This window comes from Haliotis rufescens, unplaced genomic scaffold (assembly GCF_023055435.1).
Source record: "Haliotis rufescens isolate VD_foot unplaced genomic scaffold, xgHalRufe1.0.p SCAF_4, whole genome shotgun sequence".
Taxonomy (NCBI): domain Eukaryota; kingdom Metazoa; phylum Mollusca; class Gastropoda; order Lepetellida; family Haliotidae; genus Haliotis; species Haliotis rufescens.
This window is the reverse complement of record NW_025964112.1, coordinates 35,476,623-35,496,745: the sequence shown is the minus strand read 5'-3', so window position 1 is coordinate 35,496,745 and position 20,123 is coordinate 35,476,623. Positions and strand designations below refer to the sequence as shown.

General features: G+C 37.9%; 1 protein-coding gene across 5 annotated transcripts; it reads left to right on the top strand.

The window, feature by feature from the left end:
* The first annotated feature begins 69 nt into the window (after positions 1-69).
* LOC124149849 (mucin-5B-like) lies at positions 70-16,919 on the top strand. Of its 5 annotated transcripts, none has more exons than XM_048381957.1 (9): positions 70-338; positions 8,638-8,795; positions 11,612-11,728; positions 12,442-12,493; positions 13,321-13,470; positions 13,949-14,371; positions 14,522-14,785; positions 15,284-15,423; positions 15,783-16,919. In XM_048381957.1, exons 1-9 carry the CDS (start codon positions 239-241, stop codon positions 15,867-15,869), a joined length of 1,491 nt encoding a protein of 496 aa, XP_048237914.1. In that variant the 5' UTR covers positions 70-238; the 3' UTR covers positions 15,870-16,919. The 5 variants fall into 5 exon arrangements, with proteins under 5 accessions (XP_048237914.1, XP_048237913.1, XP_046377617.2 ...); XM_048381956.1 differs by having other exon boundaries at positions 14,447-14,785; XM_046521661.2 differs by having other exon boundaries at positions 13,949-14,446.
* Positions 16,920-20,123: the final 3,204 nt, after the last annotated feature.

Here is a 20,123-nt window from a genome sequence, read left to right as displayed (position 1 = left end):
GCGTGACAAGACATCACGATTTTGACTAACCTACTTCGGATAGAAAAGGATCGTCATGAGCATGTGAGTATGTAAACGAAATCTATTCTGGGTGGGGTCGGTTGTGCACCCTGACAAGGCACATTCGGTCTCTCCGTGACCGTGGCGTTAGTGCTTTATGTTTACCCGAGAACGGCTGCGGATTGTGTACGGCTCATGGACGCTGTGATTCACAATGTAAAGGCGACATCATAAATCAATGAAGGATTATTGTAGAGTACACATTAGTGGATTATCGCCCGGAATCCGGATTATCATCTGTATAACTTTGCTTCACCATGTAGTACTGTATACGCAAGGTTTGTACATCTGTTTCACGTCTTTAACGATTGTTGATGTCAACTGACTTGTTTAAACATTCCGATGATGTTATGAAATGTAGAAATCGGTTAAATTACACTCGTCGACACACTTCCCTCGACGAAGAAAGTTCACAAGAGGGCCAAACAGTCTTTTTCAGCATAATGTAAACCTATTCGTAATATGTGTCACCATAGTGCTGGTTGGAATGGAGAGGGAAAATATCCCCCGATAAAAATTAATATTTGAAGCGTGTAATGTCGTAGACAACGTGGACGGTCAACTACTTATCAATTACCTTTTTATAATCAAATTGATTTCGTGAACAAACTGTCCAAACAGCCAGAAACTGAGCATTATCAATGTTCAAATAGTCTAATCACATTAAATAATATATTCGCAGTTGTTTATACATTCGTACAGTTTATGTCCTCAGTTGTTATACATTCGTACAGTTTATGTTCTCAGTTGTTTATATGTTCGTACAGTCTATGTTCTCAGTTGTTTATACATTCATACAGTTTATGATCTCTGTTGTTTATACGTCCATGCGGTCTCTGCATTCGCAGTTGTTTATAATTCCGCACAGTCTATGCTTGCAGTTGTTTGTTCATTCATACAGTCTATATTCTCAGTTGTTTGTACATTCATACAGTCTATGTTCTCAGTTGTTTGTACATTCATACAGTCTATGTTCTCAGTTGTTTATGCATTCATACAGTCTATGTTCTCAGTTGTTTATGCATTCATACAATTCATGTTCTCAGTTGTTTATACATTCATACAGTCTATGTTCTCAGTTGTTTGTACATTCATACAGTCTATGTTCTCAGTTGTTTATGCATTCATACGGTCTATGTTCTCAGTTGTTTGTACATTCATACAGTCTATGTTCTCAGTTGTTTGTACATTCATACAGTCTATGTTCTCAGTTGTTTGTACATTCATACAGTCTATGTTCTCTGTTGTTTAAACGTCCATGCGGTCTCTGCATTCGCAGTTGTTTATAAATCCACACAGTCTATGCTTGCAGTTGTTTATACATTCGTACAGTTTATGTTCACAGTAGTTTATGCATTCATACAATTTATGTTCTCAGTTGTTTATGCATTCATACAGTCTATGTTCTCAGTTGTTTAAACATTCATACAGTTTATGTTCCCAGTTGTTTATACATTCATACAGTCTATGTTCTCAGTTGTTTATGCATTCATACAGTCTATGTTCTCAGTTGTTTATACATTCATACAGTCTATGTTCTCAGTTGTTTAAACATTCATACAGTTTATGTTCCCAGTTGTTTGTTCATTCATACAGTTTATGTTCCCAGTTGTTTATACATTCATACAGTCTATGTTCTCAGTTGTTTAAACATTCATACAGTTTATGTTCCCAGTTGTTTATACATTCATACAGTCTATGTTCTCAGTTGTTTATGCATTCATACAGTCTATGTTCTCAGTTGTTTATACATTCATACAGTCTATGTTCTCAGTTGTTTAAACATTCATACAGTTTATGTTCCCAGTTGTTTGTTCATTCATACAGTTTATGTTCCCAGTTGTTTATACATTCATACAGTCTATGTTCTCAGTTGTTTAAACATTCATACAGTTTATGTTCTCAGTTGTTTATACATTCATACAGTCTATGTTCTCAGTTGTTTAAACATTCATACAGTTTATGTTCCCAGTTGTTTATACATTCATACAGTCTATGTTCTCTGTTGTTTAAACATTCATACAGTTTATGTTCTCAGTTGTTTATACATTCATACAGTCTATGTTCTCTGTTGTTTGTTCATTCATACAGTTTATGTTCCCAGTTGTTTATACATTCATACAGTCTATGTTCTCAGTTGTTTAAACATTCATACAGTTTATGTTCCCAGTTGTTTATACATTCATACAGTCTATGTTCTCAGTTGTTTAAACATTCATACAGTTTATGTTCCCAGTTGTTTATACATTCATGCAGTCTATGTTCTCAGTTGTTTAAACATTCATACAGTTTATGTTCCCAGTTGTTTATACATTCATACAGTCTATGTTCTCAGTTGTTTATACATTCATACAGTCTATGTTCTCAGTTGTTTAAACATTCATACAGTTTATGTTCCCAGTTGTTTATACATTCATACAGTCTATGTTCTCAGTTGTTTAAACATTCATACAGTTTATGTTCCCAGTTGTTTATACATTCATACAGTCTATGTTCTCAGTTGTTTATACATTCATACAGTCTATGTTCTCAGTTGTTTAAACATTCATACAGTTTATGTTCCCAGTTGTTTATACATTAATACAGTCTATGTTCTCAGTTGTTTAAACATTCATACAGTTTATATTCCCAGTTGTTTATACATTCATACAGTCTATGTTCTCAGTTGTTTGTTCATTCGTTCAGTTTATGTTCTCTGTTGTTTAAACGTCCATGCGGTCTCTGCATTCGCAGTTGTTTATAAATCCACACAGTCTATGCTTGCAGTTGTTTATACATTCGTACAGTTTATGTTCACAGTAGTTTATGCATTCATACAATTTATGTTCTCAGTTGTTTATACATTCATACAGTCTATGTTCTCAGTTGTTTGTTCATTCGTTCAGTTTATGTTCTCTGTTGTTTAAACGTCCATGCGGTCTCTGCATTCGCAGTTGTTTATAAATCCACACAGTCTATGCTTGCAGTTGTTTATACAATCGTACAGTTTATGTTCTCAGTTGTTTATGCATTCATACAATTTATGTTCTCAGTTGTTATACATTCATACAGTCTATGTTGTCAGTAGTTTATACATTCATACAGTCTATGTTCTCAGTTGTTTATAGATTCATACAGTCTATGTTCTCAGTTGTTTATACATTCATACAGACTATGTTCTCAGTCGTTTATACATTCGAACAGTCTATGTTCTCAGTTGTTTGTACATTCATACAGTCTATGCTTGCAGTTGTTTATACATTCGTACAGTTTATGTTCTCAGTTGTTTATACATTCATACAGTCTATGTTCTCAGTAGTTTATACATTCATACAGTCTATGTTCTCAGTCGTTTATACATTCGAACAGTCTATGTTCTCAGTAGTTTGTACATTCATACAGTCTATGTTCTCAGTTGTTTATACATTCGTACAGTCTATGTTCTCAGTAGTTTGTACATTCATACAGTCTATGCTTGCAGTTGTTTATACATTCGTACAGTTTATGTTCACAGTTGTTTATACATTCAAACAGTCTATGTTCTCAGTTGTTTGTTCATTCGTTCAGTTTATGTTCTCTGTTGTTTAAACGTCCATGCGGTCTCGTCATTCGCAGTTGTTTATAAATCCACACAGTCTATGCTTGCAGTTGTTTATACATTCGTACAGTTTATGTTCTCAGTTGTTTATACATTCATACAGTCTATGTTCTCAGTTGTTTGTTCATTCGTTCAGTTTATGTTTTCTGTTGTTTAAACGTCCATGCGGTCTCGTCATTCGCAGTTGTTTATAAATCCACACAGTCTATGCTTGCAGTTGTTTATACATTCGTACAGTTTATGTTCTCAGTTGTTTATACATTCATACAGTCTATGTTCTCAGTTGTTTAAACATTCATACAGTCTATGTTCTCAGTAGTTTGTACATTCATACAATTTATGTTCTCAGTTGTTTATACATTCATACAGTCTATGTTCTCAGTTGTTTAAACATTCATACAGTTTATGTTCCCAGTTGTTTATACATTCATACAGTCTATGTTCTCAGTTGTTTATACATTCATACAGTCTATGTTCTCAGTTGTTTAAACATTCATACAGTTTATGTTCCCAGTTGTTTATACATTCATACAGTCTATGTTCTCAGTTGTTTATACATTCATACAGTCTATGTTCTCAGTTGTTTAAACATTCATACAGTTTATGTTCCCAGTTGTTTATACATTCATACAGTCTATGTTCTCAGTTGTTTAAACATTCATACAGTTTATATTCCCAGTTGTTTATACATTCATACAGTCTATGTTCTCAGTTGTTTGTTCATTCGTTCAGTTTATGTTCTCTGTTGTTTAAACGTCCATTGCGGTCTCTGCATTCGCAGTTGTTTATAAATCCACACAGTCTATGCTTGCAGTTGTTTATACATTCGTACAGTTTATGTTCTCAGTAGTTTATGCATTCATACAATTTATGTTCTCAGTTGTTTAAACATTCATACAGTCTATGTTCTCAGTAGTTTGTACATTCATACAATTTATGTTCTCAGTTGTTTATACATTCATACAGTCTATGTTCTCAGTTGTTTATGCATTCATACAGTCTATGTTCTCAGTAGTTTATACATTGATACAATTTATGTTCTCAGTTGTTTGTACATTCGTACAGTCTATGTTCTCAGTTGTTTATACCTTCATACAGTCTATGTTCTCAGTTGTTTGTACATTCATACAGTCTATGTTCTCAGTATTTTATACATTCGTACAGTTTATAGTCCCAGTAGTTTATGTATTCATACAGTCTATGTTCTCAGTAGTTTATGCATCCATACAATTTATGTTCTCGGTAGTTTATACATTCATACAGTCTATGTTCTCAGTAGTTTATGCATCCATACAATTTATGTTCTCGGTAGTTTATACATTCATACAATTTATGTTCTCAGTAGTTTATACATTCATACAGTTTATGTTCTCAGAAGTTTATGCATTCATACAATTTAAGATCTCAGTAGTTTATGCATTCATACAATTTATGTTCTCAGTAGTTTATACATTCGTACAGTTTATGTTCTCAGTTGTTTATACATTCGTACAATTTATGTTCTCAGTAGTTTATGCATTCATACAATTTATGTTCTCAGTTGTTTGTACATTCATACAGTCTATGTTCTCAGTTGTTTATACATTCATACAGTCTATGTTCTCAGTAGTTTATACATTCATACAGTCTATGTTCTCAGTTGTTTGTACATTCATACAGTCTATGTTCTCAGTTGCTTATGCATTCATACAGTCTATGTTCTCAGTAGTTTATACATTCATACAGTCTATGTTCTCAGTTGTTTATACATTCATACAGTCTATGTTCTCAGTTGTTTATACATTCATACAGTCTATGTTCTCAGTTGTTTGTTCATTCGTTCAGTTTATGTTCTCTGTTGTTTAAACGTCCATGCTGTCTCTGCATTCGCAGTTGTTTATAATTCCGCACAATCTATGCTTGCAGTTGTTTGTTCATTCATACAGTCTAGTTCTCAGTTGTTTATGCATTCATACAATCTATGTTCTCAGTAGTTTATGCATTCATACAGTTTATGTTCTCAGTTGTTTATACATTCATACAGTCTATATTCTCAGTAGTTTATACATTCATACAGTCTATGTTCTCAGTAGTTTATACTTTCATACATTTTATGTTCTCAGTTGTTATACATTCATACAGTCTATGTTCTCAGTTGTTTATACATTCATACAGTCTATGTTCTCTGTTGTTTGTTCATTCATACAATCTATGTTTTCAGTAGTTTATGCATTCATACAGTTTATGTTCTCAGTTGTTTATACATTCATACAGTCTTTATTCTCAGTAGTTTATACATTCATACAGTCTATGTTCTCAGTAGTTTATACATTCATACATTTTATGTTCTCAGTTGTTATACATTCATACAGTCTATGTTCTCAGTTGTTTGTACATTCATACAGTCTATGTTCTCAGTTGTTTGTACATTCGTACAGTTTTATGTTCTCAGTTGTTTATACATACATACAATTTCTGTTCTCAGTTGTTTATACATTCATACAGTCTATGTTCTCAGTTGTTTATACATTCATACAGTCTATGTTCTCAGTTGTTTATACATTCATACAGTGTATGTTCTCAGTTGTTTGTTCATTCGTTCAGTTTATGTTCTCTGTTGTTTAAACGTCCATGCGGTCTCTGCATTCGCAGTTGTTTATAAATCCACACAGTCTATGCTTGCAGTTGTTTATACATTCGTACAGTTTATGTTCTCAGTTGTTTATACATTCACACAGTCTATGTTCTCAGTTGTTTAAACATTCATACAGACTATGTTCTCAGTAGTTTATACATTCATACATACTATATTCTCAGTTATACGTTCATACAGCCTATTATCTATTTATCACAATGAAGAAAGCGCTACAATGAAACCGAATCACAATGATTTGCAGACCATTGTGACATCATCGGTTATCATGACGCCTCGATAAAATGACATCACTCATCTCTGCAACCGAGAACGTCTTCGTGGTCTAGTGAATAGAGCGTCTGTCCCGAGAGCGGAAGGTCGAGGGTTCGATCCCCTGCCGCGTCAAACCAAAAGACTTGAAAAGATGGTACTTGTTGTTACCCTGCCTGGCGCTGGGCATTCAGGGGTTAAAAAAGGACTGACTGGCTCGGAGTCAGTAAACTGTGTCTGAGTGGGGAATTCATGTTAATTTGCAGCATGGTATCTAAGTGGGCTAGCACTATAAAATCGGCATTAGTCCAGACTAGTACAAGCAGCCACACACACATACACACACACACACGCACGCACGCACGCACGCACGCACGCACGCACGCACGCACGCACACGTGTCGCTATATAAGTGCAATATATCTGGGACGCGACGTTAAACCCCATTTCAATCCGTCTGTATCCACTTTTATGCCTACACCTCTGTCAATCCTCCTGTTCATACCTACCTTTTACCCCCTGTCTATCTACCGTCTATATGTGCCAGCCAGGTATCTACCTACCTCCTACCTACGGCTCACCTGCCTGTCTTCACATACCCACCAAACATACAGTAAACGACGTTTATAACACACACTCTTATTACGAACTAACGTATATAACAAACTTTCTTTTTGGTCCCGGTCATTTGTGGATTTATGTATAGATGCTTACGAACTACGGTTATACGGAACTAAAATTCGTGGTCCCTTTGAGTTCGTTATAATCGTAGTTTACTGGACAACAGTTTGCTTTTCCGTTGCACTGGGGGGCGGCAACATTTGACATGCAAAGTTGCGTCGCTTAGGCATGCCAGAAACCTATGGTCGTGGGTTCGAATCCCGTTTCGCCTCCATTATGTTTCTAGGCTTGTTAGCACCATATCCGTGATCATGGGTTTCACCAAAGTGGTAACCATCTGAGACCTGCATCACTTTGGCCTGTCCTCGGGCATATTCGTAGAAATATAACGGTTACTGCAATACTTTCAAAGCGGCGTAAAAATACATGACATCTGCGTCCCCATGACTGATCTACCTGTATCTACATATCACCAGCACATTGTATTCCCCGAACATGATGTGTAAACAGTGTTTGTCCCAGGTATGGCTCATCAAAGCGTATTATCTTCAGTTTGTCAATATTGGCATTACCGCCGCGTGTATATATTCCTTATTTAATTTACTCTTGTGAACATTTACACGGCAGCTATATCATGGACTAATCAATACTGCATTGCATAGTAATCTCTCGTTGCTCAAATACACCATGCAGGAAATCCGCCAATAGAAGGTTAATACATGCCGCGTTCGATGAAACTACAAATCATCGTTTAACAAAAGTCGATTTGCGTAATGAATCTTTTTCGCCCGAATCAAAATACTAGTAAATAGCTCTGTTGTACAGTAGGTCATCCACAGGATCAATTTGAATGTATATATCGCTATTTAGTGACATCCAATCCACTGAAATGAGTGAATGGCAAGTTAGTTCCAAAGGTGCTCAAATATCCATTAAAGTGAAAATAGGACCCCTGACTAATTCAATTTTCATGCATTCAAATCATGGACGAAAGTTATGCCAGTAACTTAGTTATACTTCCAAGTATTACTTCAAGAGACTATTCAACACACTATTACTGTAAACCATGAACTTATTGTCAGCATGAACTTCAGGCGAAAAATGCTTGTATGTATAACATACCGCATTATTAGCTTGACTAATTGGGGTTTATTTGCCACTTCAGGTTCATTTGACAAGCGATGGACAATTAATAACCATGGAGAGCAACGGGTCATTCCGGACTATTTGTACATCCTGAATTAATGTTGTGTGTTCCGAGCCTTCTCGAGTGACAGATAATCCGTCATTACTTGTGGCTCGGAGGTTAATCTTATCATTACCAATATTTTTTTCTGAGAAAATGTAGAAAAATGGTGATGAGTGTTTATAATTTCAAATGTAGGGTTCCTCGCATCAATTTCATGACGCATTGGTCTGCACTCGCATTAACTGTGTGACGCATTTACTTCATCATTTACAGTAAATGCTTATTGACATGAATCATTGTCTTCAGCTGCTACCCCCTACCCTCTCTCCGGATGTGTGTCCGGTCGAGATGGCATCCTCAGCATTGATGAATTGGACATCGTTCTGAAATGGATGCCAGATACGTTCACGAACCCGGATGACATATGTGAGACACAGCTCGGCGAGGGATCCTATCTCTGTCGAGTACGTATTTATAGCGCATTATAACTACGCATGTCTTTATTATGCTATGTTACAAGGAACATTGCCGGTTTCTTGAATTGATTCCTCACCTGTACCGATGGTAAAATTACCCATTTCAACGCAAGGGAAGTTTCATAACGAGAGGATAAACTTACGTATAAATCATACGGATTCACGTATTTCCCGCCATACATATTGTACGATTATGACTATATAATAAGCATGCGTATGAACCACTATCAAATAGTGACACAGGGTGTTTTAAAAACGTGAGCGTAACATCCAGCCCCACCGTTGGCATATGTTACAAACACATGCAAGTTAAGTGTTCACCTGAAAAAGACACGGGAACCAATCGAAAGCCTTGAATCTGCAACCCTGATCAAACAACCTTTGAGCAAGAGTAAAATGACGCTCTTCGAAATCTTCATAAAAAGAGCCTGGTCGATTGCACCTCAAAAGTTGTGAAAAGGTTGGGTATTTGACCATTATTGAACGATATGAGATCATCGATATGCCAAAAAGTTAAGAATGTTGCCAAATCCCATTGTTTTGATCCGAGCAGAAATTCTGATTCATATGCATAAAGAACAACATCAACAAGAAGGGCAGCTCAATTGGTACCGATGTGGATTCCTACTTCTTGCCGAATTGTCTTATCTCCATATTTCACATAGGTGTTATCAATAAGGAAATCCAGCATATGTAAGACACTAAATGTTCAAAAGGGCCTTCAATCCAACTCATTCACTCTCGTGACAACACTGGGAGCGGTGAGGTAGCCTAGTGGGTAGAGCGTTCGCTCGTCACGCCACAGACCTTAATGGGGAATAGGTATGAAGCTGCTCCGCCGTGATATTGCTAGAATATCGATAAAAGCGGCGTAAAACCATACTCACTCACTCAGCGTGATAACACAATCGTTCAATGTAACTTCTTTTCTCTCCGACAGCTGTCAGTTTTATGGAATTATGAAACCTTTTACTTGATGCTCGTATTACATATAAAGTGGTTGAAACATTCACTTAACAATTGGACATAATAGACAAGCAATACATGTAGCACACACGCTTTTGAACATGATGAGAATGAAACGGCAAATCAGTGAGTGTCACGCTTTCAGACTAAAGGTATTATTTTCTACCCCGTGAACACTGTACGTTTATTTGAATGGGCTGTTGTTGTCAGTTCAAATTATTTTTATGAGGATTTATGATCATTATGACATTGTTAGAGATGGTATATATTGATTACATGTAAATCATGATTTTGTTTTAAAAGCCCTCTGTTTAAAAGATAGAATGTGTACTGACAACTACCATCATGTCAGCTACATTTCAGGTACTATATTGAACTCCGCGTCATACATAAACAGGCTGTTCCAACTCGTGTTGCCTTCAAGTCACAAGTAAACGTTGCCGTTTGGATAATATTTTGGACGGTTAGGACTATAGGACAATATATTGCAAAATGTTTCATTCCTCGTTTAATGTACCCGTGAAGATCCGGGTAGAGAAAAGGTATCCAGCAACCCATGCTTACCGGAAGAGGCGACTATGCTTGTCGTACGTGGCGACTAACGGATCGGTTGGTCAGGCTCTCAGACAGGTTAATGCATGTCATCGTATTCCAATTGAGTAGATCGATGCTCATGATGTCAATCACCTGATTTTCTGGTCCAGACTCGATTATTTACATACCGCCGTCATATAGCTGGAATATTTCTGAGTGCGGCGTTAAAAAACTAACCAACCAACCAACCAAATGAAAACGATGAATTGCATAATAACTCAAAATCGGGTAAAGTCTATTGAATGTCAATACGACAGCGGCAAAACACCCCTTGTTTAATGTGTATCATGTACGTTGGTCTGTACTCGTGAAAATACCAAAGGCACCAAAATGTCTGTTGTCTTAAAACGATTTGACATCGAAGATAAGGAATGATTAAAATAGTTCATGAAATGTAAAGGTTCTAAATCAGGGAAAAAAAATATATACGAAAATGTCACAGAATCACCATTGTGGAGTCCTAGGGTTGAAACTTAAGGATATGTGGGTATATTTGCTGTTAGTATAAATATTTTTTACAGGTTCTCAACGCATGCACAAATATACTGAACCGCAAAAGAAACGTCACCCCAAGTAACATAGCATGAAAAGTTGTCATTTAAATATACGGGTAATTTTTGTCTAAGTTTCTCAAATTTAACATTACCTTGTCCGGAAAAATGAATTTGATCACGTGCACCATGCTCTGTCGAGAGTTGATTGAATTATTTACATTTCCGTGGGGTCCACAACAAATAATGTAACCATCGCGTGCATATTTTGAGACCATACTGACGGATATGATATGAAATGTAGAGCCCTGAACAAGGATATGTAAAACTATGTTTCTCTTGTATTTTATTGTGCTACTCATCAACATGTTGTCTTATTACTTTAACACGAACATAATTTAACATTATTTAACACAACATTATTCATAACACGTTCTAAACCTTCAAGGATTATAGAAATATTTGAAACATATTTAACAGTTAATGTCACACCGTTCCAGCATTTGTATCCGTAGCCGAGGTCGACTTGACCATGCCCTCAAATCAAACGAACCTGCTGGTGACGCATCTTTTCCGGCTTAATTGAAAATGATACTTTTGGATGTCAGGACAATAAAGTAGTTCCGTCAATTATATGTGTAAATATTTGAGATACGGGCACAAGATTGTGTTGGCGTGGATATCTAACAACCTGTCAAATCGTGAACAAAAAATGGTTCATTTAAACAACGTCACAGATGTGTTTTATATCAGGATGAGTACAGCGGGAACTACAGCAGCATCTGTGGAGGGGTGTGGTGCGGGGACCCTTCCAGCGGACAGTGCACTCTCGTCGACGCCAATGACGGCGTACAGTGTGGGAATAAGAAGGTAGGAACCGCCAGGTGGCATGTTCTCAGAATTAATTATGTTGCATTAATTGTATCCCCTATACATTTAAATACATTGAAATACATTTAAATACATTGAGAAACATTGCAATCACGAATACATTGACGAATAAACGGAAATGAGTAAAGCTTCATATATTTTATGACATTTTGTTCAGCGACAATTGTACAGTGAATTCACTGACCAGGGATCAGGGGAGTCCAAACTGCTTTCCTCCACATGGTCGAATTCCCAAATCAGAAGTGGATAGAGCGTCTGCCGGAGAGCGGAAGGTCGGGGGTTCGGTCCCCTGGTCACGTCGCACCACACGACGTTAAAAGACGTTGGTCTTTGGTATTCACCTGTCCGGCGTTCGACATGAGGGAATATCAAACAAGAATTGATCGGCTCGGAGTCACTGTGACTGAATAGGATATTCATGATAACCTGCGGCATTGGTTTCTTAGTGGATTTGCACTCAAAGACCGGCATACATCCGGACATAGGCAACCCCACACACATGCACATGCACGTCGCTATAGGCCTATATGCGTATACAAGTACAATAACCTTGAACGCGACGTTAAACCAACCTTATCTCACCTCATCTACAAGCGGAAAAAACATACAGTATTGATAATGGCAGTTACTTTCTAACAGGATCTTATTAAATGTGTTAATGTTTGTGATATGTGCACATTCATTGTCAACAGTGGTGCCGTAACGGGGAGTGCCGCTTCTCTGATCAAGCCGTCGCCATTCCAAGTAAGTTGAGAGTTGCCATGTGTGAGCATTACTTAATATTTTATTTATTATACATGAATATGAAAATTAAATTTCAAAGAGATATTCATGTCTTGATCTCATTCGCAAGCTACATGTTACAATCCTTATTTGATAGAGATAGAAAACATGATGATATAATACATCTTCTTGTGGTGACTCTCAATTGTTTCAACAAGAACCTTTTAACTTTTAAGAATTGTTTGTTTGTTTGTTGTTTAACGCCGCAATCAGCAATATCCCAGCTATCTGACGGCGGTCTGTAAGTAACCGAGTCTGGACCAGACAATCCAGTGATCGACATCATGAGCATCGATCTACGCAATAGGGATACGATGACATACATCAACCAAGTCAGCGAGCCTGACCACCCGATCTCGTTTGTCGCCTATTACGACAAGTATAGTCGCCTTTTACGGCAAGCATGAATTGCTGAAGACCTATTCTACTCCTTAATTTTAAGAGGTTCATTTGATATTAATTCTAATATGATTCGATGATCGATGACGGGTGGCCATCGTCGCGTGTAATGCGCTATAATTCGCTGAGCAGAGTTGCGTGCCGTATGCGCTCCAGGATCCAATGAGCGTAGGTTCGAGTCTCAGATTCGCCCTGATTATGATCCTTTGTTTCTCATACTTTTCTATAAGTTATTATCAACTCCCACTTTCCTGAAAAGGGATCACAATTTAGCCATTAAGACAAAGAACATGATCAAATAGTATGATTCAAAGTATTATTCTTATTGGTTATCTTTAAAGATTGCGTGTGTTCACAACGAGGCATTAAGAAGTATACATATTTTTCAGATTCCTGTCCATTTGGTGACTCGCCAATGACCAGCGGCATCGGAATATCGTGTCCGGATATGATATCACGTGACAAGAAGTTATGCTATGACGCAACCATAGAACAAACGTGTTGTCAATCTTGTCAAGCTGTAAGCATCTTCTTGAAAGGTATTCAACGCAACGTTTTTTAGCATCGGTATAATAATGTTTACAAATATGTCTATATCCTCTGACGTTATATGAATAATTTGATAATTAGGAGGGGCGATGGGGCTCATGCACAATGTGGACCTCCTTACTGTTACAATTAGCTTTACTGTTGCTACTTACGATGCAAATACTTCCTGATGTGTGAATAAACAAACCTACTTGTGTGTTTGTTGTTTAACGCCGCACTCAGCAATATTCCAGCTGTATTACGGCGGTCTGTAAATAATCGAGTCTTGGTCAGACAACCCAGTGATTGACATCTTGAACATCGATCAAAGCAATTGAGAAACGATGGCATTAATCAACAAAGTCGGTGAGGCTGACCACCCAGACCCGTTAGTCGCCTCATACGACAAGCATTGATGAACTCTAACCCGGATCTTTACGAAACGGATCTTCTTCGGTAAAGTTCCTGTAACGATTCTTGCACTTTCAGGATGCAACTATGGTGACAGGACGGATGGGTGCCGCAGAGACGATTGTTCACTGATGACCGCCGATGATCTGTTGTCGTGCTGTCAGACATGTTCAAATTTTCTTCCGACGGAAAAACCACCAACGACTTCAATCACTCCAAGAACCAGCCAAGGTACAACCCGATCAGCGATAGAACCGTCTACACGAATACCACCAATTGATCAGAGGACCACGGAGATGTCTCGGCCATCGAGAACGCACACTTCCACATTCAGTACTTCACAGGACGTTAGGACAAATAATGGACAAGGCACTTCAACATCCCGGACATCAGCCACAAGGACCACGTCACCAACAACAAACAGACCACAGTCTACCGTGAATCTTCCATCAGAAAGCACAACACCTGTACAAGCACCTGATACAACCAGTCATCGGCCTGGTACAACAGTAATAACGGCGGTACGTACTAGGACAACAACGGCACAAGCACCTGATACAACCAGTAATCGGCCAGGTACAACAGTAATCACGGCGGTACGTACTGGGACAACAACGGCACAAGCACCTGATACAACCACTGGTCAGCCAGGTACAACAGTAATCACGGCGGTACGTACTGGGACAACAACGGCACAAGCACCTGATACAACCTCTGGTCAGTCAGGTACAACAGCAATTACAGGAGGACGTACTGGGACAACAACGGCACAAGCACCTGATACAACCTCTGGTCAGTCAGATACAACAGCAAACACAGGAGGACGTACTGGGACAACAACGGCACAAGCACCTGATACAACCACTGGTCAGCCAGGAACAGGGGTATCTGGCTCACAGCAGGATAGTCCCAACGGTACGTAAAGAAATATGTGTTTGTTTAATTGTTGTTTAACGCCGCAGTCAGCAATGTTCCAGCTTTATGACGGCGGTCTGTAAATAATCGAGTCCGGACCAGACAATCCAGTGATTGACAGCATGAGTATATATCTTCGCAATTGGGATACGATGACATGCATCAACCAAGTCAGCGAGCTTGACCACCCGATCCCGCCAGTCGCCTCTTACGACAAGCACAGTCGCCTTTTACGGCAAGCATGGGTTGCTGAAGACCTATTTACCCCGATTTTTCATGTGTTCGTAAAGGAAAAAATGGATCACGGTCATTCCTTTCTTTACTCGCGGTCCATGTTCATCACCAGCGTTATATGTTATTCTTAAAGTTCTGAGTAAAATGAGCTTCGAAAAAATGTCAGAGTTATGGACTTAATCAACAACATACGCTGACTGTTTGATATCCCCTTATGATACGACATGATTTCCTGATTCTGATTTTAAATTATTGTCTTTGCAGTTGTTGCTATGGGAACAGGCATTGGGGTCGGAGCAGCTCTTTTGATAGCTGTCATTGTAATAGTTGTCTATGTCGTAAAGAAGAGAGTGACGACGCCACAAGCACCGCAGAACATGGAAGATAATCATTCCATAGGCGGGGTACGTCAATTGATAGAATCCAACGTGCATGACAAGCTTCATGTATAGACGATTCATAAGAATTTTCTTTGATCCATTCATATAGTTTTCACTGCTGTTTTGCCTTGTATGCCCAATGGAATCTGTTTCGGCAGATAATCCAGACAGGTTATTCTCCGGCGTTGATGTCTTTAATGTATGATTTAAAACATTTAGAAACTTCGAGTGGCAATAAATATGCCCCAAATATCAATAGGTCCTAAACAACGAACATAATTTCGTGTTTCAGGAAGTATTTTTGATACCAACAATTTAGAATACATATCACATAAGGGACCCAATTGAAAAATGCGTCATTCCATATTCTCCATCTTTTTCAGGATTCATTTACTCGTTTGACCGCAGATATGAATGCTGCCAGCACTACGTGGTATCCAAGCTATCGAACATTCACCAATATGGTTTGACCATTGCATTGGAAGTGACCAGCGACAACATTCAGCGCAACTGTTTGATATCTCCCATGAACTGAATTAAAAACGTTCATTGATCTTAATCTTTGACAGGGAAACAGCCTCAATTCACTTCAGATAATTGTGCTGATCTTGTTTTGACGTGTTCAAATGAAATATCCAACACTGCATTGTGTGTTCTCTTAGTGATCAATGTTTCGTGTGTACCCTAAATGCTTCTTTCATCAACAGTATTCAAACCTTTCAGTCTTACTTTCTTTGATTAAGTCAACAGCACCACATCTTCACCATATGTGACTAACATCAAATACACATCCTTTTTTGAAAGAGGCAATTTGAATAAATGTTTAAAAGGAAATTCTTACTCATTTTGGGTTTCTCAAAGACTTCTTCGGTGCATTTGACTGGACCGTTGTCATGTCAGGAGGTAACGTTAGGCATTACTGACTATGTCTTTCGATTTCCAAAGTAAAGTCAGTGCCAATGTTAGTCTTGTAAGTGTCTTCTACTTGATGGTTAAAGCGTTCACTCGTATCCCCTTCCGTGATATTGCTGGAATATTGCTCAAAAGGCCTAAATGCTCACTCACTCAGACATTTCTGCTTTACCGCCCTTCTTTTGTAATGTCCCATTGAACATTCAGTATTGCTTTTTCTTTCTTGGTACACTGCACTGGGGATTTTGGTGATAACGTACTGTGAACTATGATTAAGTGGTGTTGTTAGTGTTGATTAGACATATAGACGTGCGATATTTTAAACAATTAAATTCTATTTCTACCTGAAATATGTAATAATTTGAAAAAAATACTTGAATTACAAAATAGAATTTCTTATACGTTTCCAGTTTTCATATTATTCAGAAATATTTTGATATTATGTAGAACCTTCATACGCAATCCTTACACTGGAACAAAAAAGTGAAATATCTGCACGGTTCCTGTTATTACGTGTAAGGCTCAGATGCCATTACGCCACTGTCCATGTGAGTGCCTAGACCTGTGTAATTATTATTACCGATATAATTAAAAAGTGAACACTCAAATCTCCGGTTTCGTTTTTTAGACATATTCACGTACGTTGAAGACTCCTCATAGATTATATTCATACCGGTACATACATGGGAATGATTCATATTTAACACCACAGGCCAGTGGTTGATATTGTGAGCAACGAGCCACGCAGTCGGGTTACGATGACACACAAGTCACCGATCCATTCTGCCGACCTGCTTAGGTTTCTTGGAACCAGTTTCAATCCGGAATCCCCATGGAACTTGAGAATTCCCACGAAAACTTGTGAATATCCACGGGAACTTATGAATCCCCACGGGAACTTGGCAAAATACTACATTTATTATCATTGAATTGAACCTCTTGAAACGTGTGGCCTTTCACAAGGACGAGTGTGTAGCTGTAAAGTAGATTGATGTATATACTGGAAGTACAGAGTACACGGGTCCATTTTGGTACGTAGAGAACTACACAGAATGAAACATGCTATCATGTGTGGTTCATCACGGTTACAGGGGGCACGGCTGTTTGTGAGTTCCTCTAAAGGTGTAAACGTCTGTCACTTGTATCACGTCGGGTTTTCGTCTCAAAAGCTGATCGATGAAAATGCTGTTTAAAGACCTAAAGTTACCTATAGACGTCACAATGGAATTCCATTTATCAGTCATCAGTGCAACACCTTGATTCAGCGTATCTCGAAAATAATCACCTAATTTACTGATATCTGGTTTTGATACACAAACTTACAAACACGTCGCTTATGAAATGGACATTCGATGGATACCTTCAAACCAATCTTACTCACTCACTCACTGGTATGTTGTAAAGAGGGATTTATTATAGTCGTATTCCATGAATATACATGTTCCGTGTAATATAACATAATATACTTGTAATTTAACTACACATTTTCTAAAATCTATTTTATATTCCAACGCATATGAGTATGACATTGGACTTATCTGGTTCTTTCGCTTTATCTATAATGTATAATTATATACACAAGAAAAATGCATAAATATCAGCACAAGAAATTGCTCCCAAAGGTCTCAGGTGCATATTTAAAGTGGACCTTTACAACGCGTTTGCAGTTAGCAAGAATGTCATTGTGGGTCATCGTATCTCCACGGCATGGAGTCGTACCATAGTTTACCCTCACTATAAAGAAACAGCAACATGTGGACGATAAATAAGAACAACTTGTTTGAGACTGTATGACGCAGGTACGATAAGATGAATGATTTCTAAGTATCTGTGCATCATGTTTTACAAATACGTCATACACCCACCGATATTAGACTCTTTGTCAAAACGTTCTCAAGCATGTCGCGACGGGTGGTAAAGGTATGGCAAGGCATGTCGCGACGGGTGGTAGAGGTATGGCAAAGCATGTTGACGATCACTTTGTATGTTTACATTGAATCGTGTGTGTAAATATGTATGAACATATCGATTACATACGGCTGCGTCCCTCATGGTGTATTCTCCCTGCGGTGTTTTGTTGTACGATAAACAACTCCCACTCGTCGTTTATGTCTTAAATAATGTACATGCTTGTTTTTGATATAACCATGGTATGACACTATATACAATCCCACTTGAACATATATGATTGCTTATGTATCAATACTGGTCTTAAATGGACGTTGTTATCAAGCAGATACATTGTATGCAATATATTCATTATAAAAAAATGATTGTAAACGTGTTTGGTAGCGACAATTGAACAACACCAGCGTGACCATATTCTAGGGTTGCGACGGGTACTCGAGTACCCGATAACGGGTCGGGTAGCTTAGGACTCGAGTCCAATTTTCAGGACGCGAGTACCCGTTCAGGGGAGATAACTCTATTCGCCTTTTGTAACTCGTAAGTCACTTCAAAATGGACGACAAAGCGGACAAACGTTCAAATGTTTTAGGTAAGCCATGCAGGCATTTGATAAAAACATAATACCTTAGAATAGATCAATAGATGTTTGATGACCTTTTATTCGCAAAAGTATTACAAACAAGTGGGACAACATTGAACTACGGGTACTCGAGTCCGGTTCGGGTATTGTCTGCCGGGTACTCGAGTTCAGTCGCAACCCTACCATATTCCATTAGAATATTGCTCTATTCATCATAATATATCACAGTAAAATAGATATGAGCCCGTATTTTAGTAAGGTAGAAAGAGGCGTGTCTTTCCGGAAAGAGGAATAAACATCACTCTCCTTGATTGGGTAGATTCCTATGATCTTGTGTCCCTCTGAATAGCACATCCGGTGGTAAAGGTACAATTGTTGTAAATGACCTTACATATACCTCACTAATTTTACTCCAGTTCGTGACATACATGTTGTGTGTATCAGTTCATTGTACTGCTAGAAATATTTGTCCGCAATGACACTTAGATAACTTTTATGGGACAACTGGGGTTGTTTCCTTGACCAAAATGTAGCGCCAGTCAACATTTCCCTTTAAAGGTAAATACTGCTGTCCGTGTAAAGGTAAATACTACAAGCCGTGTAGAGGTAAATACAACAAGCCTCGTAAAGGTAAATACTACAAGCCGTGTAAAGGTAAATACTACAAGCCTTTATAGGTAAATACTACAAGCCTTTAAAGGTTAATAGTACAATCCTTTAAAGGTAAATACTACAAGCCTTGTAAAGGTAAATACTACAAGCCGTGTAAAGGTAAATACAACAAGCCTTGTAAAGGTAAATACTACAAGCCTTGTATTGGTAAATATTACAAGCCGTGTAGAGGTAATTACTACAAGCCGAGTTATGGTAAATACTAGAAGCCTTGTAAAGGTAAATACTACAAGTCGTGTAAAAGTAAATACTACAAGCCGCGTAATGGTAAATACTACAAGCCGCATAATGGTAAATATTACAAGCCATGTAAAGGTAAATACCACACACTTTGTAAAGGTTAATACTACAAGCCGTGTAAAGGTAAATACTACAAGCCGAGTTATGGTAAATACTACAAGCCGTGTAAAAGTAAATACTTCAAGTCGTGAAAAAGTAAATACTACAAGCCGCGTAATGGTAAATACTACAAGCCGAGTTATGGTAAATACTAGAAGCCTTGTAAAGGTAAATACTACAAGTCGTGTAAAAGTAAATACTACAAGCCGCGTAATGTTAAATACTACAAGCCGCATAATGGTAAATATTACAAGCCATGTAAAGGTAAATACCACACACTTTGTAAAGGTTAATACTACAAGCCGTGTAAAGG

Coding starts and splice junctions, on each gene's coding strand:
- LOC124149849 (XM_046521660.2), top strand. CDS start 239: ATGAAGGATTATTGTAGAGTACACATTAGTGGATTATCGCCCGGAATC. Junction 14,786..15,283: donor ACAGCAGGATAGTCCCAACG/GTACGTAAAGAA, acceptor TTGTCTTTGCAG/TTGTTGCTATGGGAACAGGC. Junction 15,424..15,782: donor ATAATCATTCCATAGGCGGG/GTACGTCAATTG, acceptor CATCTTTTTCAG/GATTCATTTACTCGTTTGAC.